The sequence below is a fragment of the Ostrinia nubilalis genome, chromosome 10 (genome assembly GCF_963855985.1).
Source record: "Ostrinia nubilalis chromosome 10, ilOstNubi1.1, whole genome shotgun sequence".
Taxonomy (NCBI): domain Eukaryota; kingdom Metazoa; phylum Arthropoda; class Insecta; order Lepidoptera; family Crambidae; genus Ostrinia; species Ostrinia nubilalis.
Window position 1 is genome coordinate 7,227,381 of NC_087097.1, and position 24,420 is coordinate 7,251,800.

The window sequence follows — 24,420 nt, forward strand, 5'->3', positions numbered from 1 at the left end:
CCGACCTGCCCTCGCCGGGTACGATACAAATAGAGATATAGACAGATGACAACCAACTAGCAGGTGGCCGTGCAGGTGGAGGGCGAGCCGGGCGAGGACGCCACGCAGGTCATCGCGCAGCTGCTGCAGGCCGACCTGCCCTCGCCGGGTACGATACAAATAGAGATATAGACAGATGACAACCAACTAGCAGGTGGCCGTGCAGGTGGAGGGCGAGCCGGGCGAGGACGCCACGCAGGTCATCGCGCAGCTGCTGCAGGCCGACCTGCCCTCGCCGGGTACGATACAAATAGAGATATAGACAGATGACAACCAACTAGCAGGTGGCCGTGCAGGTGGAGGGCGAGCCGGGCGAGGACGCCACGCAGGTCATCGCGCAGCTGCTGCAGGCCGACCTGCCCTCGCCGGGTACGATACAAATAGAGATATAGACAGATGACAACCAACTAGCAGGTGGCCGTGCAGGTGGAGGGCGAGCCGGGCGAGGACGCCACGCAGGTCATCGCGCAGCTGCTGCAGGCCGACCTGCCCTCGCCGGGTACGATACAAATAGAGATATAGACAGATGACAACCAACTAGCAGGTGGCCGTGCAGGTGGAGGGCGAGCCGGGCGAGGACGCCACGCAGGTCATCGCGCAGCTGCTGCAGGCCGACCTGCCCTCGCCGGGTACGATACAAATAGAGATATAGACAGATGACAACCAACTAGCAGGTGGCCGTGCAGGTGGAGGGCGAGCCGGGCGAGGACGCCACGCAGGTCATCGCGCAGCTGCTGCAGGCCGACCTGCCCTCGCCGGGTACGATACAAATAGAGATATAGACAGATGACAACCAACTAGCAGGTGGCCGTGCAGGTGGAGGGCGAGCCGGGCGATGACGCCACGCAGGTCATCGCGCAGCTGCTGCAGGCCGACCTGCCCTCGCCGGGTACGATACAAATAGAGATATAGACAGATGACAACCAACTAGCAGGTGGCCGTGCAGGTGGAGGGCGAGCCGGGCGATGACGCCACGCAGGTCATCGCGCAGCTGCTGCAGGCCGACCTGCCCTCGCCGGGTACGATACAAATAGAGATATAGACAGATGACAACCAACTAGCAGGTGGCCGTGCAGGTGGAGGGCGAGCCGGGCGATGACGCCACGCAGGTCATCGCGCAGCTGCTGCAGGCCGACCTGCCCTCGCCGGGTATGACCCGATACTGTCTCAGCACCCACGGGGCTAGTCCCACCTCTCGTTCCCACCGCTACAAATCCTGTGTAGCTAGAATCTACAGCTTGACAGTCAATAAAAACCCAACCACGGGGTTAACAGTTAACTAGACCTAGATCCATTATAGTGATTATAGAATTTATAGATCCAGTTAATTATTATTTTAGTTTTCTTTGAACAAATAATTCACACCTCTGAATAGTCTGTCTCGTCTGCAGGACGCTGACGAGCGTAATATGCTAGTAGAATGTTTTTACAATTAATAATCTGTTGCAGGTGGCACACGGCGGGTAGTGCTCCTACTACCAGATGGAAGTTTAACGATGACTGAACTGGACAAAGAACAGTACGAGTCAATTACGGAGGCCGGTAAAGCGCAAGAATGAGACTCAACTTGAACCCCAGTCAGTTTGTGTATTTGCGACTGACCACCTGAAAGTGGTATGATAATAACCGCAAGCATATCCAGAACTTCGGACTGCCAACGAGTTCACGTGGAACTCAACGAAAAGAAGGAGATCTTCAGAGATGATGCGGTTTCCACAATAATCATTACACAATTCACACCATGAAATTAAATTATAAGTTGTGTAGATACAATTGTTAATACGACTTTAGACTTACATAAAATTTTAATAAATTTACAATATCTCTAATTCGGGATATTGTAAATGTAACTAAAAATGCATCAATTAAGGTACTTAGGCTGAACTAAATGTCACGCTGAGACTTCGGCACTTAGGTTGTCAATAAGAGTCGTTATGTATCGTGCTGACGTAATTGCGACAACATGATGATATTACGCCGGTGCTTGAGCTCTACTAAGTGGTAGGTAGCGGTTTTCTGTAGGCAACACACTCTGTCACTCACATTATCTCAAGAGGCGTGTGTGCGGTGCCGACCGCTCAATGGCGTTCATAGCAAGCAACTATACTATACATTTGGCTTGTCAATGCCAAAGCTCAGCGTGTCACTAAAACAATCCTTAATTCTTATCTTTTAATGGATATAAAATTAATATAGACTATTTGTATATAGGTGTGTTTGTCCTAGTATTGAGAGAAATGTGTAATGTACAGATTCAAAAACATGGATGATGGTGGAAGGGCATGTATTGATGAAGTAGAATTATGTTTTTATTATTTTGATGTAATTAATATTAATTGTAAAAGATTCTGCCAATTCAAAATATGTATATGCAAAACCTCAAAGGAGTGGTGCTGGTTCCTAGCAGCAATCTTCGTCTAACCAACATCTCAAAAAAGCATCAACTTCCCCAAATGATTTTTAATTCAGTATCGTTTTATAATTGGTGGGAATTATTAAAAGGTTGTGTTTGCGTCAATTTAATTACAGTTGTGTAATCTTTACAACCGTGTTTGTGGCTACGGGAGGCGAGCATTTTGTTTCTTTATCCTCCTCATGACATATCAATGTATGTAGAAATGTTATCACCAGTCATTCACAAAATCCGGGATACAGAAGTACTTAGCTTGCTGTAGCTTATCCTACTGTCGTCTGTACACATTCAACTTTGTTCTAATTTCGTGTAATATTATTGTGAAAAGATTTTAGCATGGAATTAGAATAGAATGCATAATTTTCTTTAAACCATTATCAAAAATATAGTCCTTATTTATTTATGTCAAAACAATGCAAAGGGCTCGTTTGAATTCGTTTGAGTTTTATAAGTACATTCCGCCAAAAACTCATGCACAAAGAGATTATTAGGTTCAGGGTTTCTCAAAGTTGGGTACTTCGACGTCAGGGGGTTCGCGACAAGATTTACGTAATAGTGGCAGAATTTAGGTTGAAATATTGGCCAAATTTACTCGTAAAATTGACTCCATTTGCACACCCATCACATTATAAAAGACATATCTTTTGCACTTTATTGGTACCTTTTTATTGAAATTAAAACCTTATTACCAGACTGCGCGACGCAAAGGAGTGGTAATGTGTTGAATTTTTCTTTAATAGTCATTTTTATTATTTTCTTTGGGCTTCGTGGAGCCGAAAGTTTGAGAAATCCTGGGTTATGCTATGCTATTGTTTGGTACTTACTGTATTACATATGAAAAGTTATGTTCGGCGGTCGCACTGTCTGTGTAAAGCCGGGTCTCCAGCGCGTGTTTTGCCCTGCACAATCAACAAAAACATCTCAACATTAACAAACTTATCTACTCAAAACATTGTTTTACTACACATTTTCGTTTACTTCAATCATGTTTTTGCTTTCCATGCCTGGTGGAAAACACATACGTAGTGAAACAATGTTTTGTGTAGACAATTTTGTTGAATGTTGACATGTTTTTGTCGATTGTGTAGGGCAAAACACTCGCTGAAGATCCGGTTTAACTTAGTCAACGTCAAGTATTAAATTAGCATTTTCTTTTACGTTAAACGGCTCTACACGGCCCCACGGTCAGACCTTTAAGTAAATGTCGCTTCCCACTCACAATTTACTAGATGAAAAACTAGACAGTGAGTTGTCAAACTAGACACTCTTTGCGCTCATTCATGAATCAGTGCAGTGTAGTTATAATCATTATTATTAATTTTTAAGACTTGGTTCTTTTATTTTATGTGTAGTTATATTATAAATAAACTTTATTTACTATAACAAATCATTTTATTTACTTACATGAAATACCTTGTATGATTGATTATGAAATGCTAAGGATAGCAAAATCTGATACTCTCCAATCTCCATCTTAAAGATGGGTGTACTTAGTAACTTGTGATGCTTGGCTGAGGCCCGCATCATAGGTTAAGTAGAAGTTTTTTTTTTCTACACCCATCTTTAAGACGGAGTGAGATATCATAAAAATAATAATTTAATAAATATCTTTGGACACTTCTAGTCCCAAACTAAGCAGAGCTTGGACTATGGGTACTAGACAACGGATAAGGAATATATATTTTTTAAATACATAATTACATACATATTATACATAGTAACACCCAGACCACCAGACCCATCACAAAAATTAAATTCATCATTTCAATTTCTGCCCGGGCCGGAAATCGAACCTGGGACCTCTCGGCATAGTAGTCCGTTCCGTCCGAACCATGAAGCTAAAGATAAAAATGGAGGGCAAAGTTGGAACAAAAACTTGAGTCAAATACCTACTTATATCTATCTCGCTCTCTGCGGCCCTACCTCTCTTTTTAGTGTGAACTGTAGTATTGCTATCTTCTGATTTAAATCTCCTTGTAAATTCTTCGAAATAGCCAATTCACTAACCAAATCAGAAGTTAAACAAATAAATAATTAATATTTGAAACTAAGATTAGGTACCTAGTTAAATAAAAAATCACAAAATTGGTCGGCCATTTAGGCTTAATGTGTTGGCGAATCAGGGAATTACAATCCCAATTCCTGGGTAATCGGTACCATGTGGCAACATCGGCCCAATCCGGCCCATCATCATGGGCGGTTGTTTACTATTTTGTTTATTAAGCAGTTAATTTCGTTTGAGATTGTTTACAGGAAATAATCATTGTTTTATCACAAGAATTGGTGCAAAATTTTGTAGTGCGTGGTTGCGGTAGTACGTGGTGTCCTGGAAGTGACTTATGATTCCACGCGTAAGTGTTTATTTCGTGATTTCCGACATTGGATCATTGTAAACATTTTTCACATTTTTTACAGTAATTTCTTCCTAAAACGTTTTACCAGTAATTACACTTATCATTTTTAATGATACCTATGTCAAGAAATAAAGATTTTACATTGGTTTCATTGAATTTGAGCAATTTTATATTTTTTGTTTATTTAGAAAGAGCGAGTCTGCCCACAGAGAGCGAGATAGTGATACTTAGTTTGTGCTTCAAGTAGGTATTCGGAGTGTGGCCTCCATTTTTATCTGTAGCTTCATGGTCCGAACCACTGACTACACCAAACGGCGGCGCACAGTGGTCCCGATTTAATAAAACATGGACATTGATGCTAGACGCACGAAATTTTTTTTGATGGTTACTGCTATGATAACTAATAAGGCAAAAAAATATTACAATCCTACGACGTCTATTTCGTAGTAAAAAAAAATATATACATATTTTTTGTATGGAAGAAATTACGTTTCTGTCAATTTTTCGAAATTCTTTAACGATGTCAAGATGCCGATCACACATGTTATAAAACAAGTGATTCTGAGTATTTCATGCGAAGATACTTGTCACTTATCTCTGCGTACTTTTGAGTTATCGAGGGTTGAAAAATCGATTTTTTTATATTAAATATTTCCACGAAAAATTGCCAGAATTACAATATGGTGTATAAGGGACACTTTTGATGACACATAACAACGACTCGAACTCGCGCGCGCTCGTATGCATCAACTTTTACTAAAATAAAAAAAAAATTAAGGGAAATACTAAATACAAAGTTGTATGTATAGGTCCGCTGGTCGTCAAAAAGTAGCTTATACGAGAGGTTGCCCAATTTACAATATGTCCATCATTGATAACTCACACAAATATCGTCTTTCTCTGAAGGATAACAAGTTTTTTTTGTTTCCAGAAGCTCTTGATAGGATGGAAGCCCATAAATACTCTCTGAAGCGAGAATGAATCTCAAATTGCGATATTGCCATTTTGACAAATTACATGATGTAACTAGCGCTAACGTTTATCTTCAGGTAGACACAGTTTTAAGTTAAAAGATTGTCTACTATTTCACACTGTTCTTCGTTTTGGAACAGTTCTTTGATTATAGGTAGTCGCTAATTTCGTTTTGTTAGACTCTTTCAGTTTAGCACATAAAGCGTAAACTAATTCCTCCTCAGAATGATCTAAAAGTGTTAGAGAGCGCCTCTTCTTCTGCAGAAGAAGAATTTTGCATAAATCTTCAAAAGGTCTATGCAAAATTCTTCTTCTGCAAGGTCTTCAAGGGACTAAAAGTCGATGGTTGCACATCTACTTCCGCAGTCTCATCAACTGGAGCGTCTTCCTCAGTATTAACGTTGTCTATGCGTTGTGTTAACTCGGTAAAAAACATATTTTTACAATTCGGCCAGACAATTTCAGAGTCTAGCCAATGCGAATTCTGGTGCAAAAATGTCTTTTGGACTCTACTGGAAGCAGACCATATCTTCTTTGATTTATTTCTTGTAAAATTACGACTTAATGATTTGATAATTACTCAAATCTTCGAAAGACAATTCAATGCCAATACGTTCCTCATTTTAGTCTGAAATGGTCTGGCCGAAATGTAAAAATTAGATTTAAAAAATGTTCTTTTACCGAGTTAACACAACGCATAGACAACGTTAACACCGAGGAAGACGCTCCATTTGATGAGACTGCGGAAGTAGATGTGCAACCATCGACTTCTGTTATAAATAAAAAACCTTTTGAAGATTTATGCAAAATTCTTCTTCTGCAGAAGAAGAGGCGCTCTCTAACACTTTTAGATCATTCTGAGGAGGAATTAGTTTACGCTTTATTTGCTAAACCGAAAGAGTCTAACAAAACGAAATTAGCGACTACCTATAATCAAAGAACTGTTCCAAAACGAAAAACAGTGTGAAATAGTAGACAATCTTTTAACTTAAAACTGTGTCTACCTGAAGATAAACGTTAGCGCTAGCTACATCATGTAATTTGTCAAAAGAGCAATATCGCAAATTGAGATTCATTCTCACTTCAGAGAGTATTTATGAGCTTCCATCCTATCAAAAGCTTCTGGAAACAAAAAAAACTTGTTATCCTTCAGAGAGAGATGATATTTGTGTGAGTTATCAATGATGGACATATTGTAAATTGGGCAACCTCTCGTATAAGCTACTTTTTGACGGCCAGCGGACCTATACATACAATGTTGTATTAAGTATTTCCCTTAATTTTTTATTTTATTTTATTAAAAGCTGATGCATACGAGCGCGCGCGAGTGTGAGTCGTTGTTATGTGTCATCAAAGGTGTCCCTTATACACCATATTGTAATTTTGGCAATTTTTCGTGGAAATATTTAATATAAAAAAATCGATTTTTCAACCCTCGATAACTCAAAAGTACGCAGAGATAAGTGACAAGTATCTTCGCATGAAATACTCAGAATCACTTGTTTTATAACATGTGTGATCGGCATTTTGACATCGTTTAAGAATTTCGAAAAATTGACAGAAACGTAATTTCTTCCATACAAAAAATATGTATATATTTTTTTTTACTACGAAATAGACGTCGTAGGATTGTAATATTTTTTTGCCTTATTAGTTATCATAGCAGTAACCATCAAAAAAAATTTCGTGCTTCTAGCATCAATGTCCATGTTTTATTAAATCGGGACCACCGTGCGGCGGTCTGGGCCTATATTGCGGCCATTTTCCTTTCCCAACATCGTGCACTTATCGAACACCTTTAGGTATGCCCGGTCCATAGTATAAACGTCAATGCTAAAACTGATGATTTGTCAGATTGTTGTCAAGAATGTCAAGTGTCACTTTCAAAGACTAGTGTTTTATGACCTACGATGTTTGTGGATTTTACTCTACTGACCAATAGTAAATCGTCTATCTAATATTATTACCAATAGTGAGTACTGTATGTGTCATGTTAAAAAACCCTCAGGCAATAATTACACCTAATTTCATCATAGCTGGAAGAAAAGTTGGAGAAATTACAAAAACAAATCTTTCGAAACTTAATGTTAATTAATTTTGTAAGATTAATTCATAATTGATTAAAGTTAGTTGCATTTTTAACGGAAGTCGTCAAATGTAATGTATAATCATTAAATATATCTTTATATCATCATTCAAGAGAAACCAATTGCATCCAGTGTAAATCTTGAAGAGTAGAAATCTAGACAGCAAAACGGCAGGCAGAAGCAGTATGCGTCGAGCCCGCGAAGGCTACCAGTATCAGCCAATACCTCGTGCTCCTACCGACGATGTTCTTGAACACGAAAATGAAAGGATGGCAGAAGAACTCGGTGGTAAAATAAGTACACTAAAGCATATGTCCATAGAAATAGGCAATGAAGTCCGATACCAGGATAAAATATTGCGAGGCCTCGATGACGATGTTGACAGGAGCTCTGGCTTCCTTGGGAAAACTATGGGCAGGGTGCTGAAGCTTGGAAAGGGCAATCATAATTACTACATATTTTATCTGTTTTTGTTCTCAATTTTCGTTTTCTTTTTGCTCTATATTGTTTTGAAGTTTAGGTGATCTCAAAAAATGTTACAGTATGAATATTGCCCTGAATTTTCATTCCTTGAATATGTATATTTATTATTTTCTTGTAAATAAAGTGTAATACATTTAACTACTTAAATTTTTATTATAAAATATATCATGTAATAATTACCTAGATACTTTACTGTTAGATTCATACACATACTCACTCACAAATTGGGTATTAAATACAAATAGTCTGAAACCAACTTATTCACCAATACCCTAATTTACCAAATCAAGCCATCAATCATCGGTACACAACACACATGGATATTTAGGAGGCTCTCGGGTCATGGCGTTCTATGTCGCGGCCAACGTTCGAATGCCACAAGGAATATCTTTTTGTTATCCCGTACGACTCCCCGCGTTCCTCAGGTGTAATTTGATAGCCAAATCAGCGTTAATCCTTTCGTTGCTAACATTACAGTTAGTCAAAAGTTGTTCTCTACACTAAGGGAATAATATGAAATGAGAGGTTTCTTTAAATGAAATCATTTATTGTCCACATGGTATGCTATATAATTCCTTCAACGTATTACAATAATCTTCTCCAAGTGATTCATTTATTGATATTCTTATCCTGCAAGGTGACTTCAACACTGATGCACAACTTATAGCAATATGTTTCAGTAGTGCAGTAACACCGCAAGCGTCCTGCAGTTTGGGGCAGTATGCATTTATATCATCTAAAATTATTGTAGACGGAATATTCTGCCAATCGGGTAGAGATGACAAACTTTCTATAAGAGACTCGATAGATTTTACATATAGAAAACTTATCATTTTCATGTAATGTTTGTTAACCAAATTCAAATCTTGAGATAATTGAGGCAGCTCATCCCATTCGTCGTAAAGAATGTATAGTACTTTTCCTTGTTTTGCATATGTTATTGCATCTCCAAACAAATGTTTTCGGTTTGTAACTGAGTCGGCAACGTAAAACACAATATTAACACTGTGACTTTCCATGACACTGAGGTTTTAATAATTCAAAGCAAGCATAGTAGTATGCTTCCTTTGTATTGTAATGTATGTAATTTCGTTGTTTAATTATGATTTTTTTTGGTTGTTTATAAGTACATAAAAAACTTAATCACGTAATCTCCCTAATCTGTTAGGTCCAGGTCCACTGCTGCTTTGAGCAAATTATCACAATTTACTTTCTGCACTTTCTGGCTGATAGAAACGAAAAAATACAAGTTTGTTCGTTTTTATTTGCTTAGTCTGAGTTACACCGCTTCGACCAAAGAATACTCATACTCCAAGAGGCTTCGACCGTAACTAAAAAAAAACTAATAAATAACGATAAAACCGCCAACCAATGCTTGCTTGTTGTTGTTGTATGGAGTTTGACAGATTTTTGACGTTTGTCAAAGTTAAAGTAAGATGGTGCAACCCACAGATATGGATTAGAGTAGATACAGCAAGTTGATCGTCAAAGCGTGCCATTCCGATATGTCCAAATGGACATACATGGTCGAGTGATGTTCATGTAATCCGATTACAACAATCGGTTACGATGATTTTACGAGGACAGTAGTACGAACACGGTAGAAAGAAGAAATTATTTACGGATTGAGAATTATAATTAACAGCACAAGTAACAAATAATTAATTAGAATAAAGTAGCAGTAGAAGAAGTATAAAGTAGCATTTTTTTTAATACATATCCTGCGATGTACTCTTAAGAGTTAAAACCATGGTCCCTGTATGTGGTGCACTCATACCGATCCCAAGGAACCGTACTTACTCATAACAATAAGACACACACTGATGCATGTATTCATGTACTTGACAAATTTATGTCTTGAAACGCTGGTAGGGTAAAAAAAATAACGAGATTTGACGATTTGTAAGAATTAATTTATTTTAAAAAGGTAAATAAAGATGTTTTTGGTTTTGTATTTAACAAATTATCAGTTTTATCGGAATTAATTAATTTTCGAATCGAGTCACACGATATCATTCGATGACTTTGCAAATGCAGTACGATGATACGATTACTTTTACGTTGCGGCAATCACTAAAATTCGCTAAAATGACACTAATGACGTTTAAAAAGTGGCACGCTCGGCTTCATACAATTTTTGACACATGCTGCATCTATCCATATCTGTGGTGCAACCAAAGTTCCTTGGGTGCAACCCAGCCTTAGTGATGTACCTAATGCCTAACCTAGTCTTTGCTATCGATAAAATAGTAGGTACTACATCTCAGGGACATTCAGGGGTATAATGCCCGTTTTCACCATCAATCCCTAATTTTTAAGTGACCGCTATGGTAACAAATAACAGGAATTTGTTTACATAGGGGTCACTTAAAAATTAGGGATTGATGGTGAAAACGGGCATAGGTGTTCTGTGTTCAGGGCCTCCTAACCTAAGACCCAGACTTGAAATAACAAGAAAGCCGTCAAAACATGAACCGTGTTTTATTTTGTACGTCCTCAACTCAATAATTATGCAGAATGAAAGAAAGTTAACTATGTGAAGCGACCGATGGACATCATAATGTGTGCATAAATAAAGGCAGGCTTCCCACTAAGTGGACCGACGAATCTGGTGATGGTGAAGGTCATGAGAAGTTATACCTGGATGCATGCAGGCAATGCAAGAACGGTATTTGTGGAAATCCTATGGGGAGGGGCCTTTTTCCAGCAGTGGACGTGTCATTTGGCTGAAAAGAACGAACGATGTTGAGTCGTCCAAATTCATCGATACTCCTATTAGCAGCACTACACTGTGACAGCTAGTGCTGTCAATGGTACGTGTTTTTGAAAGGTCATAGATAATGTAATGTATAGGCACAGATATGGATTAGAGTCGTAGATAGAGAATAGAGGTAGATGGGTCATTAGCGTACACCTGAGTGAGATAGCAATATATGTACATACCATATCTATAGCTACAACAATAGACTTAGTATTGGCTACGTTAAAAATTACCCTGATTTTAGGGGTAAATAGGTAAGCTGCGGGTGAAACTGAGGCGCAAAATCTAGTAAGTATTACTATAAAGGTGAAGTGAAAGTTTGTGTGTATGTATGTTTACCTTTTTACGCTTAAACAACTGGATGGACTTGATTGATGGCGTGTGCGTGCAAGCTTTTTTCTATATTTAAGAGGTTAAACTGAGTTTTTGAGGATTTAAATAAAAAACCACTTTAATATAATACTTTAATCAGTATCACTGACCCTTAAACAAAATTAATTTGTTTTAAAAATTCCTGACGATATCAGACTTTTCTGAAAGCTTTTTAGCTGCATGATGTATTCGAACTTTCAGATACTTTAGCATCTGGATTCAAAATGTCTGGAACATATTCGAGAATGTTGACTTGGATGCCAATGTACTCGGCCCGTACACTCCGTCCATTTATTTCTTAAACTTGGTTCATTCGGGAATCTAAAAACAAAAATACATGAGGGAATATTGACTAGGCCTGCTGGTATCCCCAGCGGCTTATAACCCGACTAATGACAGATTACATGTATTATCATAATGAATCTTCTGGCACATGATGACTTTCACTCCAGTCGGTTAATACCCAATTTATAGGTTTAGAATAATCAAATTTTTAACATAATTACGAGAAAACTTACATTTCGGTAACATCAAACAATCGTTTTCTTAATGTTTATTACCTTCAGTTACCATATAATAGCGAAAAAATGCTACTTACCGATGAAAGGTTATGTTTGGTTCTTTTCGTTCACTACGGCTTTTACAACCAATTATACAACAATTCACCATTACTGCAAACGAAATCACACAAAATACTGTGTAGAACAATGTTCTGATTGTTTTATTTGACATGAAATCACTATAAATTGATGAAAAACATCAAAACACCACGCAATTGTCTGCCACCAAAGCAAATGGTGGCAAACATAAAAAACCGATACGCAAGCGGAGACAGAAAAAAATGTTTTGTCCTGCTCTCCCATATTTATCTGACATATAAGCTTTCTCACTCTAATTTTTTTTTTTAATTAGTAGCTTATCTATACTCTATCCTCTATCTACGATTAGAGTAGATACAGCAAGTTGCTAGTCAAAGCGTGCCATTCCGATATGTCCAAATGGACATACATGGTCGAGTGATGTTCATGTAATCCGATTACAACAATCGGATACGATGCTTTTACGAGGACAGTAGTACGAACACGGTAGAGAGAAGAAATTATTTACGGATTGAGAATTGTAATTAACAGCAACGAGTAACAAATATGTAATTAATTAGAATAAAGTAGCAGAAGAAGAATTATAAAACAAGTTAGATCAGTGATCGCGGAAGACAGAGTGCACTGTATAACGTCGAAATATACAAATCAAGAAGTTAGGTCAGTGATCGCAGTATACACTATTACTACTATGTATACGACGCCCGAGATTTTGTCGTTTAGAAATATCTTCAAAACTAGGTACCTGACTTAGCTTTATGAAAAAAAAACGTATTGGCAAAACTACGCATTTTTACATTTATTAAAAATAAAAAGCTTGAGTAAAATAGTCTTTATTTTATGAAAGTAGGTCATTTACTTACTAGGATATTTAAAAGTATGGAATTAAGTATGAATTACTAGTAGTACTATTTAACATAATGGAATAACGATCATTACTTTCATAAACATCAGGCACAACACAACAAAAATATTATTAGAATGATTATATGATGTAGAATTGTAGAATAACGTCTACCGCTACATAATTATTTTAATCCACAGTCAGACTAGCTATAAATTTAACAAAATATCAGTTTTATCGGAATTAATTAATTTTTGAATCGAGTCACACGATATCATTCGATGAATTTGCGAATGCAGTACGATGATACGATTACTTTTACGTTGCGGCAATCACTAAAATTCGCTAAAATGACACTAATGACGTTTAAAAAGTGGCACGCTCGGCTTCATACAAATTTTGACACATGCTGCATCTATCCTTATCTGTGTGTATAGGACTAGCTTTTGCCCGCGGCACACAGTGGGTAGACACTTCTCATACAAAAACTAGTCTCTATATGTAGCAATTGATATACAACCTTATCCCATAAGCAATAAAGTGCATTTTGGATTGATTTCAATATAGCAGGGGAACCCGCGGATCAATACCACCATACTAAAAATAATTGTTAGTGTCCTTAATGTTGGTAGTATTGTTAGTTTGACAAATGAAAAAAAAGTCTGTCAATTGAGTTTGAGTTTTTAACCGGCGAATTGATTCGTGTGAAGTTATTTTCTCAGATTTGGTGCAATATTACTGTAAATAAACTTTTCTGTCGTTTACGTTGAGTTGATTAAGTTCCTCCGTATCGGGCGTGATAAAGTTTGCTGTTCAGTGTTTTGTTTTTTGTGAGATAGAGACTCTTTTAAATAAGCTGTGTTTCAACTTCTACAGAAGTTTAAACTCTTATTTACTTTTCTGTTTAATGGGTATGTTATCTACTTACTTGAAATATTAGATCTATTACAAATCTATTTTTCATTAAAAACAACCCTATGTGATGAAAATGTAAATGTACTTTCAAAACTGGTAAATGCATGAACCAGGGCATTGACACTGGTTGGAGAGAAATTATAGGCTTTGTTTAATTAATACCTATTTCATTTTAGGCTTCTACTGATAATGGAGAGTAGAAACAACAAGAAGTGCGTTATTTGTAATAAGAGGCGAAGTCGTGGTGGATCACCCTTACTTTTGAGTAGGTTTCCTCTGGATTCTGACCGGTAAGTTTCTAATAACACTCATTTATTACAAGATAATTTTAATGATTGTGTAAACTTAAAGGCTGGGATTAATATTTTTAATCATACAGTAAATAACCATAACCAATTTTTAATTTCAGTATTTTGTTTCGTACTCTGTAAATGCATTGCATAACAATACTAAAAGAAATTAGTTGATGAATAAATTTCAGTTTGTTATTCTTTTTCTTTTCTAATAGGTATTTCTTATTTCAGTTGTCGAATGTGGGTTAAAAATGCTGGCATAGAAGACTTAGCATATGTACCTATTGAAAAGTTACACCAACTTAAGTTTGTTTGTGGTGGGCACTTCACTCCTGAATCCTTCAATGCCAAAGGAACTCGGCTGAAGAACTCAGCTATTCCAACACTGGAATTGAGCAATCCCATCTTGCCAGATGAAGTTTTGACAGAGTTTCCTCTTCATGTAAAAGACTCCAATAAAGAAAACCTCAAGACAGGTATGATGATGACTTCAATTATTTTTTTTAAATGTAATTTACTATCTATCAATTTTTCTGAATTATTTAGATGTCTTAATTAATTTTCTTTGGTTTCCAAAACAAACCAACCGAATGCAATTTAACAAGGTTCTTTCTTTGTAAACACAAACATGACTGTGTTGTATGCTTATCAATAAATAATATATAATTTCAATTATTAATTATATCTATACTTTGTTACAGTTCTTTATGATCATTCATATTGCATTCCAAAGAAGTCAAATCCAGTTGAACGAGGTATGTTTATCTAAAATTATACTAATAATATAAAAAGGAAATATTTAATTGTTTGTTTGTATTTGATCGGCTCCGTAACTCGAAGCCAAGATAGCCTAAAGTGCGGGTTAGAACCCCACAGCTTGAATATTGTAGTAAACCCACTCGTAACACAATTTAGCTTAGAATGAGGTGTTGAGTTAGAGGGACTTTAGTAATTTGTGTAATACAAATTCTTCAAAAAAACTACCGGACCAATTTGAAAAATTTTAGGCAATCTACATTAATTAGCCAGGTCAGCTAGTTTAATAATATTTTTAAGCTAGTAATTTTTAATGTGAGCAAGACATGTACTAGACTGATTGTACCCTAAAGTTGGGTAAGAACATGACATTTTATTACCCAATTCACATTTCATTTTCTGCTTTCAGTTCCCCTTACAACTACAACCAAACAACTAAATTCAACATGTTTGGGAGCTGTGGATATACCAGATTCTGGTATTTCTGCGAAAACAACTTTTGAACCTCTTCCTTCTACTTCCAATGCACCAGAACATATGACCTATAAACCAATTACTCATGGTAAGTGTACAAACTAATTATTTACCTTCTAAAATATGCCTTCCCTCAAACTAAAGAATGCCACCCTGGATGCGTTCTGCAGTCTGCAGTCAGGTCAAAATGAACTTATATGTACAACATTCTAGGTCTCTGTACATTTTATATTAATGCGATTTGACCGTGCGGATACGAACAAAGAACGCAAAGCACACGTGACTGATTGCCTTATCACGACCACTTACAGATTGTCTTGACATACCCGCAGACCGCATCCAGAATGCAGAACATTAAAACCTCTAAATGCCTTTAATTTAATATTATGTCATTGTTATTGAAGGTGGGCCCACGCTTCATATTTTATGAGAAGAGCTATCATTATCCTGTCTTTGCATTTTTTTAAAACTTGATAATGATTGATTGATTTGGAAATAATATGTTTCATAAAACAACTAAATAAATTTTAAACTAATTAGCATATTTATAATATTTCAGATAATAAAAACATTTGCCATCAAGATGCACAGGCAGAAATATTAGTCCACAGTTATAAAAGACCTAAGAAAAACATTGAAATGAAAGGTAAGATAAAACATACCTAATTTAAAAAACTAAGTAAAATTGCTGATTAATTAACCAATATTCAATTCAATTTGCTTTAATGTTGTTTTTTTACTAATGGAAATGTTTTTATTACAGACACTTCATCAACATTTACAATTAAAGAGAAGAGGCTTTGGCGACAGTTACAAAATGCAAAAAAAACAATAAGGAATATAGCGAAGTCAAGAGTGAATTTAGACAAGTTAGATTCGGAAGTGCTGACATCGTTAGTAAAGGATGTAGTGCAGAATAACAAAAAAAAGTCACAAGGAAAAAGGTGGACTTTAGCCAACAAAATATATGCTTTGGCTATATTTAAACGGTCCCCTAAAGCATACCGCTATATGCAAAAGCTGTTTACGCTACCAAGCACTAAAACGCTCCAAAGGATTTTAAAAAATATACCAATGGAGCCTGGTATAAATAAAAATATAATTGATATGTTAGAGGCAAAAGCATCAAGTATGCCAAAGGAAAATAAATATTGCTCGTTAATATTTGACGAGATGGCGTTAAAGAAACGGATAATTTATAACGAAATTGCTGATAAAGTGGATGGCTACGTGGATTATGGAGAGGGCGAGAACATGGGACGAGAAAATAAAATTGCAGACCATGCGTTAGTGTTTATGATACAGGGTGCTAAACATAAATACAAACAATATATTGCGCACTATTTTGTGGAAGGCACAATATCAACAGCAAAACTGGCAAAAATTATATCGGACATCATCAAAAAATTAAAAGAAATCGGATTTGTGGTTCTAACAACAGTTTGTGATCAGGGATCTACAAATATAGGAGCTCTTAACATGTTAAAAAGAAACTGTGGACAAGGCATAGATAGCAACTTTTTCTCTGTAAATAATGACAAAATTTTTATAATCTATGACATCCCTCACTTGTTCAAATCATTACGAAACAATTTCTTTAAAAGTGGAAATATGTCTTTCGATGGAAAAATTGCACAATGGAGGCATTTGGTAGTTGCAGAAGAACACAACAGAAATTTTTTAAATTTTAAAAAACTGAATAGTACCATTGTAAATCCAACATTCAAAACTAAGATGAGGGTGAAGTATGCTGCGCATGCTCTGAGTAATACCGTGGCAGCTATTTTAAAAATGATGGCATGGAAAGAAGTTTCTGATTGCAATGATACAGCATTTGTGATTGAACAGTTAGATAAACTATTTGATTGTACAAATGGTCCATCATCTTTAAATGACGTAAAGAAAGGGATCCGGGAAAATGTTTCCACATCAAGTAATCACATTGAGTCTTGGACCTTTTATACTGATAAGTTAAAAACCATAAAATTTATAACAGCAGAAAACACGATACTAAAAAATGTTAAATGCGTAAAGGGATATCAAATATCTATCAAATCCTTAAACGATATTTGGGAAAAGTTAAAGAATGAAGGGTTTAAATATATGAACCTTAGACAGTTTAACCAAGACTCTCTGGAAAACTTATTTGGAATCATTAGGCAACACAGTGTAACCAATAGAAATCCCACTATCACGCACTTTACTGCAGCGCTTAAAACAAGCATGGTTACTGGGCTGAAAGTGCCTCATAGCAGAAGTGCTAATTGTGAAGCAGACAACAATAAACATATGCTGGAATATAAAGACATTTTAAAAACTAATTTAAAAGCAACAGAAATAAAAATTAATGTTCAAGATTCCACAGACACTGAATTTTATCCTGTGTTGTCTATCCCGGACCCTGAAAACTTAGAACAGCCCATTGAAAATTTGTGTAGCCTTGAAAACCAACCAGTAGTATATGTAAGCGGGTATTTAGCTGCCAAACTATTACAGAACAGTTCTTGTTTAATTTGTGAAGAGTGTTTGAGCGTGAAAACTCCTGTTGACAATGATTTGTATGCATATATATCTCTTCGCGAATGGTGGCATGATAAAAAAAGTCTCGTTTATCCAACAATTCAATTATGTACCACCGTAAATGAAGCTAAACAATTTTATCATGACCATATTGCCGACCAGATATATATGGAAAATGTTGGAAAATTCATTTTCTTAATGTTGAGTACAAATTGTAATTTTAGTTGGTTTAAATGTCAACAACATAATAAAGAAATTTATGTTAAGATGTTTAAAATATTAAGTTACCTTTTTCTAAGAAAAAGTTGTAAAATCATTAATGACAGCTTCATAAAAAGTGAAAACAATTTTGCTGACAAAAGTAAAAAAGCACAGCAACAAAGCATTGAAAAGTAATCTTGAGGCTGAGGTTCGATCAGCTGATAAGAAAATTAAAGATGTTTATAAATAAAAATCCTATTTTTTCTTAGAAAAAGTTGTGAAAATAAAAGTTTACAAAATTATCATTTCTGTACTTTGTTATAATATTCAATAATTCCTCATGCCTACAACTGCTATGTCATGTTCAATACTTATTGTAATATACCTATTTTATTTCGAAATAAATAATTTACGTTACAAAAGTTCGTTTTACTTACACATAGTATAAAATAAAAATAGCATTAAAATATTGAAAGTTCCTATACTAGATATCGATATGCAATTACAACCCTAGCAAAGTATCGATAATCGATAAGTTATTACGAACGTCACTAATACTGTCAGAAAATAATGCATTATGTTGGTAGCTCCGCCTGTAGTTTGTGCGGTTGGTAAAGATTTGCGGGTCGTTCTCTAAAATGCATATGTGTGCGTGAGCTCAAAAAATATCTATGGAGTGCCGTCTCTTACTCTTTTATGCTCTTTGGCGGCACACGTTATAAAGCATACTCTCTAATCTGTGTTATAAAGCAAGGCTGCTCAAGTCCTGAGCCCCGATTACGGTAACTTTTAACGTCAACAATCCATCTTCTTCTTTTATTGATGGCGATGAACTTGTGCTTTTTCGCCACTGTTCCGCCAATGTCACGTGCGCAGCTTTTACACAGTGATATAATCAAATAAAATAAAATAAAAAAAAATCTACAAGACTCTAAGCAAACTTATCGACCTAAAACAAAAAAGACATCACAAATCACAATCACAAATAAGACAACACAAAAAAGACGAAACACACAAAAAAATTTTTACAGCAGGGGTTGGGGAAAGGGTTGGGGGATGGGGGTGGTTTTATGTGACAGAGAATTAAAAAAAAAAAAAAAAAAAAAAAAAAAAACAATGTCACGGGGGATTTTTAATAAATTTCGCAAGGCCAATTTTTTCCTTACCTACAAATTAATTTTGTTAATTTTAATGAATTTTGCAAGTGAATTTAAAATAGGACAGTTAATGTTGTTAAGTACACATTTAATATTAGAGGGACGGGGGAAAGTTTTAGGGAGAAAATCGTACAAAGAGGATCCAATTTTAGGACAATTAAAAAAGATATGGTTGGTTGTTCCTTCATCCAGGCCGCACTCGCAAATGGAGCTATCTCTAATGCGTATTTTCGCGAGGTGGACAGGGGTGCACGCATGACCAAGGCGCAGGCGACAGATGATGGAGACCGTTCTTTTTGGTAAGTTCTGATGTCTAAAAAACCAAGGTTTTGAAGTCAACAATCCAGACACGCTTCTCGATTCTGCGATACGATTGGTCGTTCAACAGCGTACGTCAGCTGTTTTGACCAATCGTATCGCAGAATCGAGAAGCGTGTCTGGATTGTTGACGTTTAAAGTTACCGTAATCGGGGCTCTGGTCCACGGGCCACTGCGGGGCGTTTGCCCGGGCCCATTCTTTGGAGGGCCGCTCTCGGTACTTCTCTGATCAGCAGAGCCGACAGCAGCGGCATGGAGCAAACCGTAACCCACTACGGCGGTCCGGGGGTCCTGTTGTTTGTACCAGGGCTACGAGGAGAAACATCTATAAAAAAATCTGGAGGAGCTGATTGGGGGTTCCTTCCAGTTCCCTCTAGCACAGAGCACGTAACCTTTTGTACCCTTTGCACCACCGGCCTGCACCACTGGTGGTGCAAAGGGTATTTTTAAATCCCTCTTGCACCACCAACAAATAGTGCTGTGCTACCATCGACTGTAAAACTAGTAGTAGACTGTAAAATACTTAATAATTTAATTGTTATAAATAAATCAAAACCTACCTAAAAGTTTTAATTTGTGTAAGTGTAAGTGCCTATAAACATATCACTTCAGACCCACGATACCCCGGGCCTACATCCTACATACAACGAATAAAGTACCAGGGCAACATAACCATAAAGGAGCTATTTTATGATACATGTTTATTTATCGGATCAACCAAGAAGAATTTGATATAGCTCCTTTATGATTATGTTGCCCTGGTACTTTAGGAATTATTCGTTGTATGTAGATATGAATGGTTGTTATTAATTTTTATGTTATGTTGTCAAATCTGTCCAGTAGTTTCGGAGCCTATTCAGTACAAACAATCAAATCTTTCCTCTTTATAATATTAATATTATATGATTATAGATAATCGTTTTACAGTTAATGGTAGGGCGGCACTATTGGTGGTGCAAAAGGGATTAAAAAATACCCTTTGCACCACCAGTGGTGCAGGCCGGTGGTGCAAAGGGTACAAAAGGAGCACGTAATAGCCCTCTAGCCTGAGGCGGAGCTGAGGACGAGGCAGAACAATAACTCGCGGCTCCGTTTTTTTGGGCTCTCTGGTGGATACCGTCGGGTTTTAGTGGGTAGGAGGCTTCACCTTTAGTGAGCAGGCGGGGAGAGTCCCACATAACCCACTGGCCGTCCCCATCGACCAATGGGTATGCGCAAAGCATTTCCCGACGTCGAAAAAAAAAGGCCGCCGCGGCGGGCCACAGTTCCCTTCACTTTCACCATGGTGTTAGGTAGTCCATAAATGTAGTGGAATGGCTCCTAGATGTATTTTAAGATAAAAATCGCTTATTATACACGAAATTAAACAAACAAATTATTTGACTGCTTTATTGCTTAGGTAAAACATTTGGTTACATCTGAAAACAAATAGAAATGTTGGTGTACGTTGCATCATTTTTATATTGCGATATTTTATGTTTTTAACGGAGTAAAGGCTTTTGATGACATTTGAGTAAGTTAAAGTGTCGTCGATTTTAAATCGGTTTGGAAGCCCACAATACAAATCAAAGCTTGTTTTGCTTTGCTTTCGTTTACAATCATGTCATATCTTATTTATTTTACCTAATATCGTTACAGGCAGTTGATTGTTAATACTATGGGCAATAATTTTAATAAACAAAAGCTTAACATATTCCAAAAATGATGTTCTATTTGATTAATGTACATCATAATTTATTTTTATTTCACTTCTATACAAGTAAAGGAAATAAAAAAAACTTCTTCACAAATGTACACTCAAGACATAATCTACTATGCATTTTGGGGAATGTCTTATTGCATTTTGAACTACGTACAACAATAAACAATGTAGCTACTTTAAAGACGATTAAAGGATTGAAATAATGCACAAGGTGTAGGAAAACTTCCGCCACCTTTTCATGGCACATAATTATGTTTTTTCTATAGTCATTAAGAGAATTAACAAAAGTGGTGTTGGTAAACCCCAAAATATACAGTATTTTTGTACTAAATAAGAAGATCTTAAACCGTAGTAGATATTTCTAATTAGATACATACTTTATGTACAGTATTATACTAAAATGTAGTAACAATAATATACACGAAACTAACCGATAAATCAGTCAATTAGTAAAATACATTCAATATTCAATCAAACGTCTTAACATACGAACAATCATACAAGGCTAACATTGTAGTCAAATCAGTTTCTAAAATACTTCGTTAATACAAATAATGTATAAAATTATTTTTGAAAACGAATATTATATCAGTTTATAAAGACTGTCCATTTTTACGCAACTTCGCGACACAAGGAGGGTTATAAGATAAGTGGTTGATATAGGACTATTTTGTAACAATTGACAACAGTTTTATGAACTCTACAATGTCATTACCACCATAATACATTACCCCATAACTCCGCTCATTCTTATATTACTTAACAAATAATAAATTTAAATCATCCAAACATAAAATGTCGCACAGAAATGTATTTGAAATTTTTATTTATTTCCGTATGTTTTCAATGTTTAAATAATAATTAAATCCGGATATAAGGAATATCTTTGACGCTTGGTTCCATAGTAACAGTTAAAACTAAACAGAATCTGTAAAATAACAATCAAAAAGAATCATCGAAATTCATTTTTATCAACAATAACAAAAGTAACTAGCAACATTTTGCTGTACATTGCTACCTGATGTGCATCATTGTATAGGACATTGGTAGAATCTCGGACCAACGTAAATATAAATACTTTTACTGATTTCAATAAAAACTTGAGATAAAACATTTTTAAGAGTTTTAACAAAGGCTTTGACGAGTGGGTGACGAATCAAGCCCATTAAAAACTGAATATCTAGCGTATCAAGACAAAGAAAGCAAGATAACAGTCTACAGTGATCATCATGAGACCATACAATTATCACAACATTAAGTATAAGATATACAGTCATAATAAGACACACAAAAAATAATTTTAAAACAATAATTAAACCTATTTACATTGTAGTTTTACACTTAATGTGCCACGTTCAAATAATGGTTTTAAGTTTTATAAGTGATGATAGGATGAAACTTGTCTTCTGGTATTCTTCGATTGAGGTTGAGACAAGATCTTAAAAAATTAGGCAATGGAAATAAAAATACATTCACTAACGTTTGGTAATATGAAATACTCGAGTTGCGGGAAATGAAAATGAATTATTATTTTTAAATATTTGACACCAGTTATAAAACGACGATCTTCTTTGACCGACGAAGTATTGGATTTAGTTTGGAATCGTATCAAAACTGTCATTCTATAAATATGTAGTACAACAGTATTATTTAAAACACAAGTAGTCTTCATTTCATAAATAACAATGACAATATTCCTAGATAGCATATTTTGTGTGGATTTTCACATAGGGTGGGGTGGTCGACAGTGAGCCAGAGGTACTGAATGAACCTGTATATTTTATTGGTATTTATACTGACACACTGCTCTACGAGTAGAAGAGATTCACTATTATTTTGTTATACTATTACATAATATTATATTTCCTAATAGGTATATTTTACTTAAGAAATTTACCCGATTTTTATATAATTTATTATTGAATTGCGTTGCATTTATAAATATCTTAATTAACGAGATGAATACAGAATTTAGGCTGACATTGCTAACAACTCTAATACAATTTTAGATGTGCAGATCGAATTAAAGTAATAATATTTTGTAAGATGATTACAAATTATGTCTATAATTTTATGTTTTAGCTTGTGTAATACATAAAATATCATATAAAATGATGATATAATAGTTGATTTTATTATTAGTATGGTGCTAACTTTTACAGAAACCTAGTAATGGAACAAGCACCTCCTACCATTAACTTAGACAGTGCCAAAGCATGATTGTATTACTTGTGCCATAATATAAGAGAATAGGCCTAGCGTATTGGACGAAAATAGAAAATACCTTCTCGCCCTTAAAGATTTTTTTATCCATGGAACATTTGCAGTAAATGGCAAATTGAAGTTAGTAAACAATAGACTTCGATTGCACTTCTATGCACATCCTCAAAAAGTATTGAAGGAAAGGATTCAATCATTTCCAATAAGTGAACAATATGTAGTTCATTTCATTCAAGTTCGACTTATAGGTTATTATCCATTCAGAATGCCCTAATACTGAGATTACAAGAGTTGTATAGCCATCAAGTAACAACATTTTGGGAGTAAGAAAATAAACAGAATGAAAATTAACCTTTAACCAGTGACACGTAGTCTCACAGGCGTCTCATGTTTTTCAAATTCTTAGAATTGACCACTTCCCCTCGCTTGCAGCGACCCAGCGTCTTAGTAGCTTTTGTTTTAGTGCTAAAACGACCACAGAAGAAGGCAGACGTGTTATCGGTTGTTTTGCACGTAAGTTATACGAATTAGAAAATCGATCGTAGCCTGTGAGGCTACATGTCCCTAGTTGTCATACAAAAACTTTTACACTCTACTTTTTATTTTAAGTGCAAAATGGCAGAAAAGACTAGTAAATGGTAACTCCAGCCCACGAATTTATCAAAGAATAAAATATTACGAACGGTCAGTCAATCGTTTGAACCTTTTGAACCTCGTCAAGGTTCAAACGATGGACCGTCTGTTCCATCCTGAAACAAGTCAAGCCAAGCAAAGGGCATGCAGTATTTGTCTGCCTAAACTACACAAAATGACAGTGTACACAGCGGACAGTGGCGGCGTAAGGGGGGGGGGGGGGGGGTCCGCCCAGGGTGCCAAGCATCAGGAGGTGACAACGGAGTGACAACTCAGTCGCGAAGATTAGTGCCCACAGGTGCATCTG

At 36.0% G+C, this 24,420-nt stretch overlaps 2 protein-coding genes and 1 long non-coding RNA gene across 4 annotated transcripts; 2 read left to right on the top strand and 1 right to left on the bottom strand.

Moving 5' to 3' along the window:
- The first annotated feature begins 7,737 nt into the window (after nucleotides 1-7,737).
- On the top strand, nucleotides 7,738-8,486 carry LOC135075553 (BET1 homolog). Its single transcript, XM_063969975.1, has one exon. The coding sequence runs from the start codon at nucleotides 8,051-8,053 to the stop codon at nucleotides 8,387-8,389; it is 339 nt and encodes a 112-aa protein (XP_063826045.1). The 5' UTR covers nucleotides 7,738-8,050; the 3' UTR covers nucleotides 8,390-8,486.
- Nucleotides 8,487-11,559: 3,073 nt separating this feature from the next.
- On the bottom strand, nucleotides 11,560-12,430 carry LOC135075555 (uncharacterized). Its single transcript, XR_010258052.1, has 2 exons — nucleotides 12,080-12,430; nucleotides 11,560-11,802 (listed from the first exon to the last, which is right to left on the bottom strand). It is a non-coding gene; the product is annotated as an uncharacterized LOC135075555 (long non-coding RNA).
- Nucleotides 12,431-13,418: 988 nt separating this feature from the next.
- Nucleotides 13,419-18,505, top strand: LOC135075779 (THAP domain-containing protein 5-like). 2 transcript variants are annotated; one of them, XR_010258107.1, is made up of 6 exons: nucleotides 13,419-14,129; nucleotides 14,364-14,608; nucleotides 14,834-14,887; nucleotides 15,298-15,450; nucleotides 15,922-16,008; nucleotides 16,126-18,505. XR_010258107.1 is itself a non-coding variant. In XM_063970264.1 (4 exons), the coding sequence occupies exons 1-4, from the start codon at nucleotides 14,029-14,031 to the stop codon at nucleotides 15,465-15,467; spliced, it is 570 nt and encodes a 189-aa protein (XP_063826334.1). In that variant the 5' UTR covers nucleotides 13,419-14,028; the 3' UTR covers nucleotides 15,468-15,882. The 2 variants fall into 2 exon arrangements, 1 of the variants encoding a protein (XP_063826334.1); XM_063970264.1 differs by lacking the exons at nucleotides 15,922-16,008; nucleotides 16,126-18,505 and having other exon boundaries at nucleotides 15,298-15,882.
- Nucleotides 18,506-24,420: the final 5,915 nt, after the last annotated feature.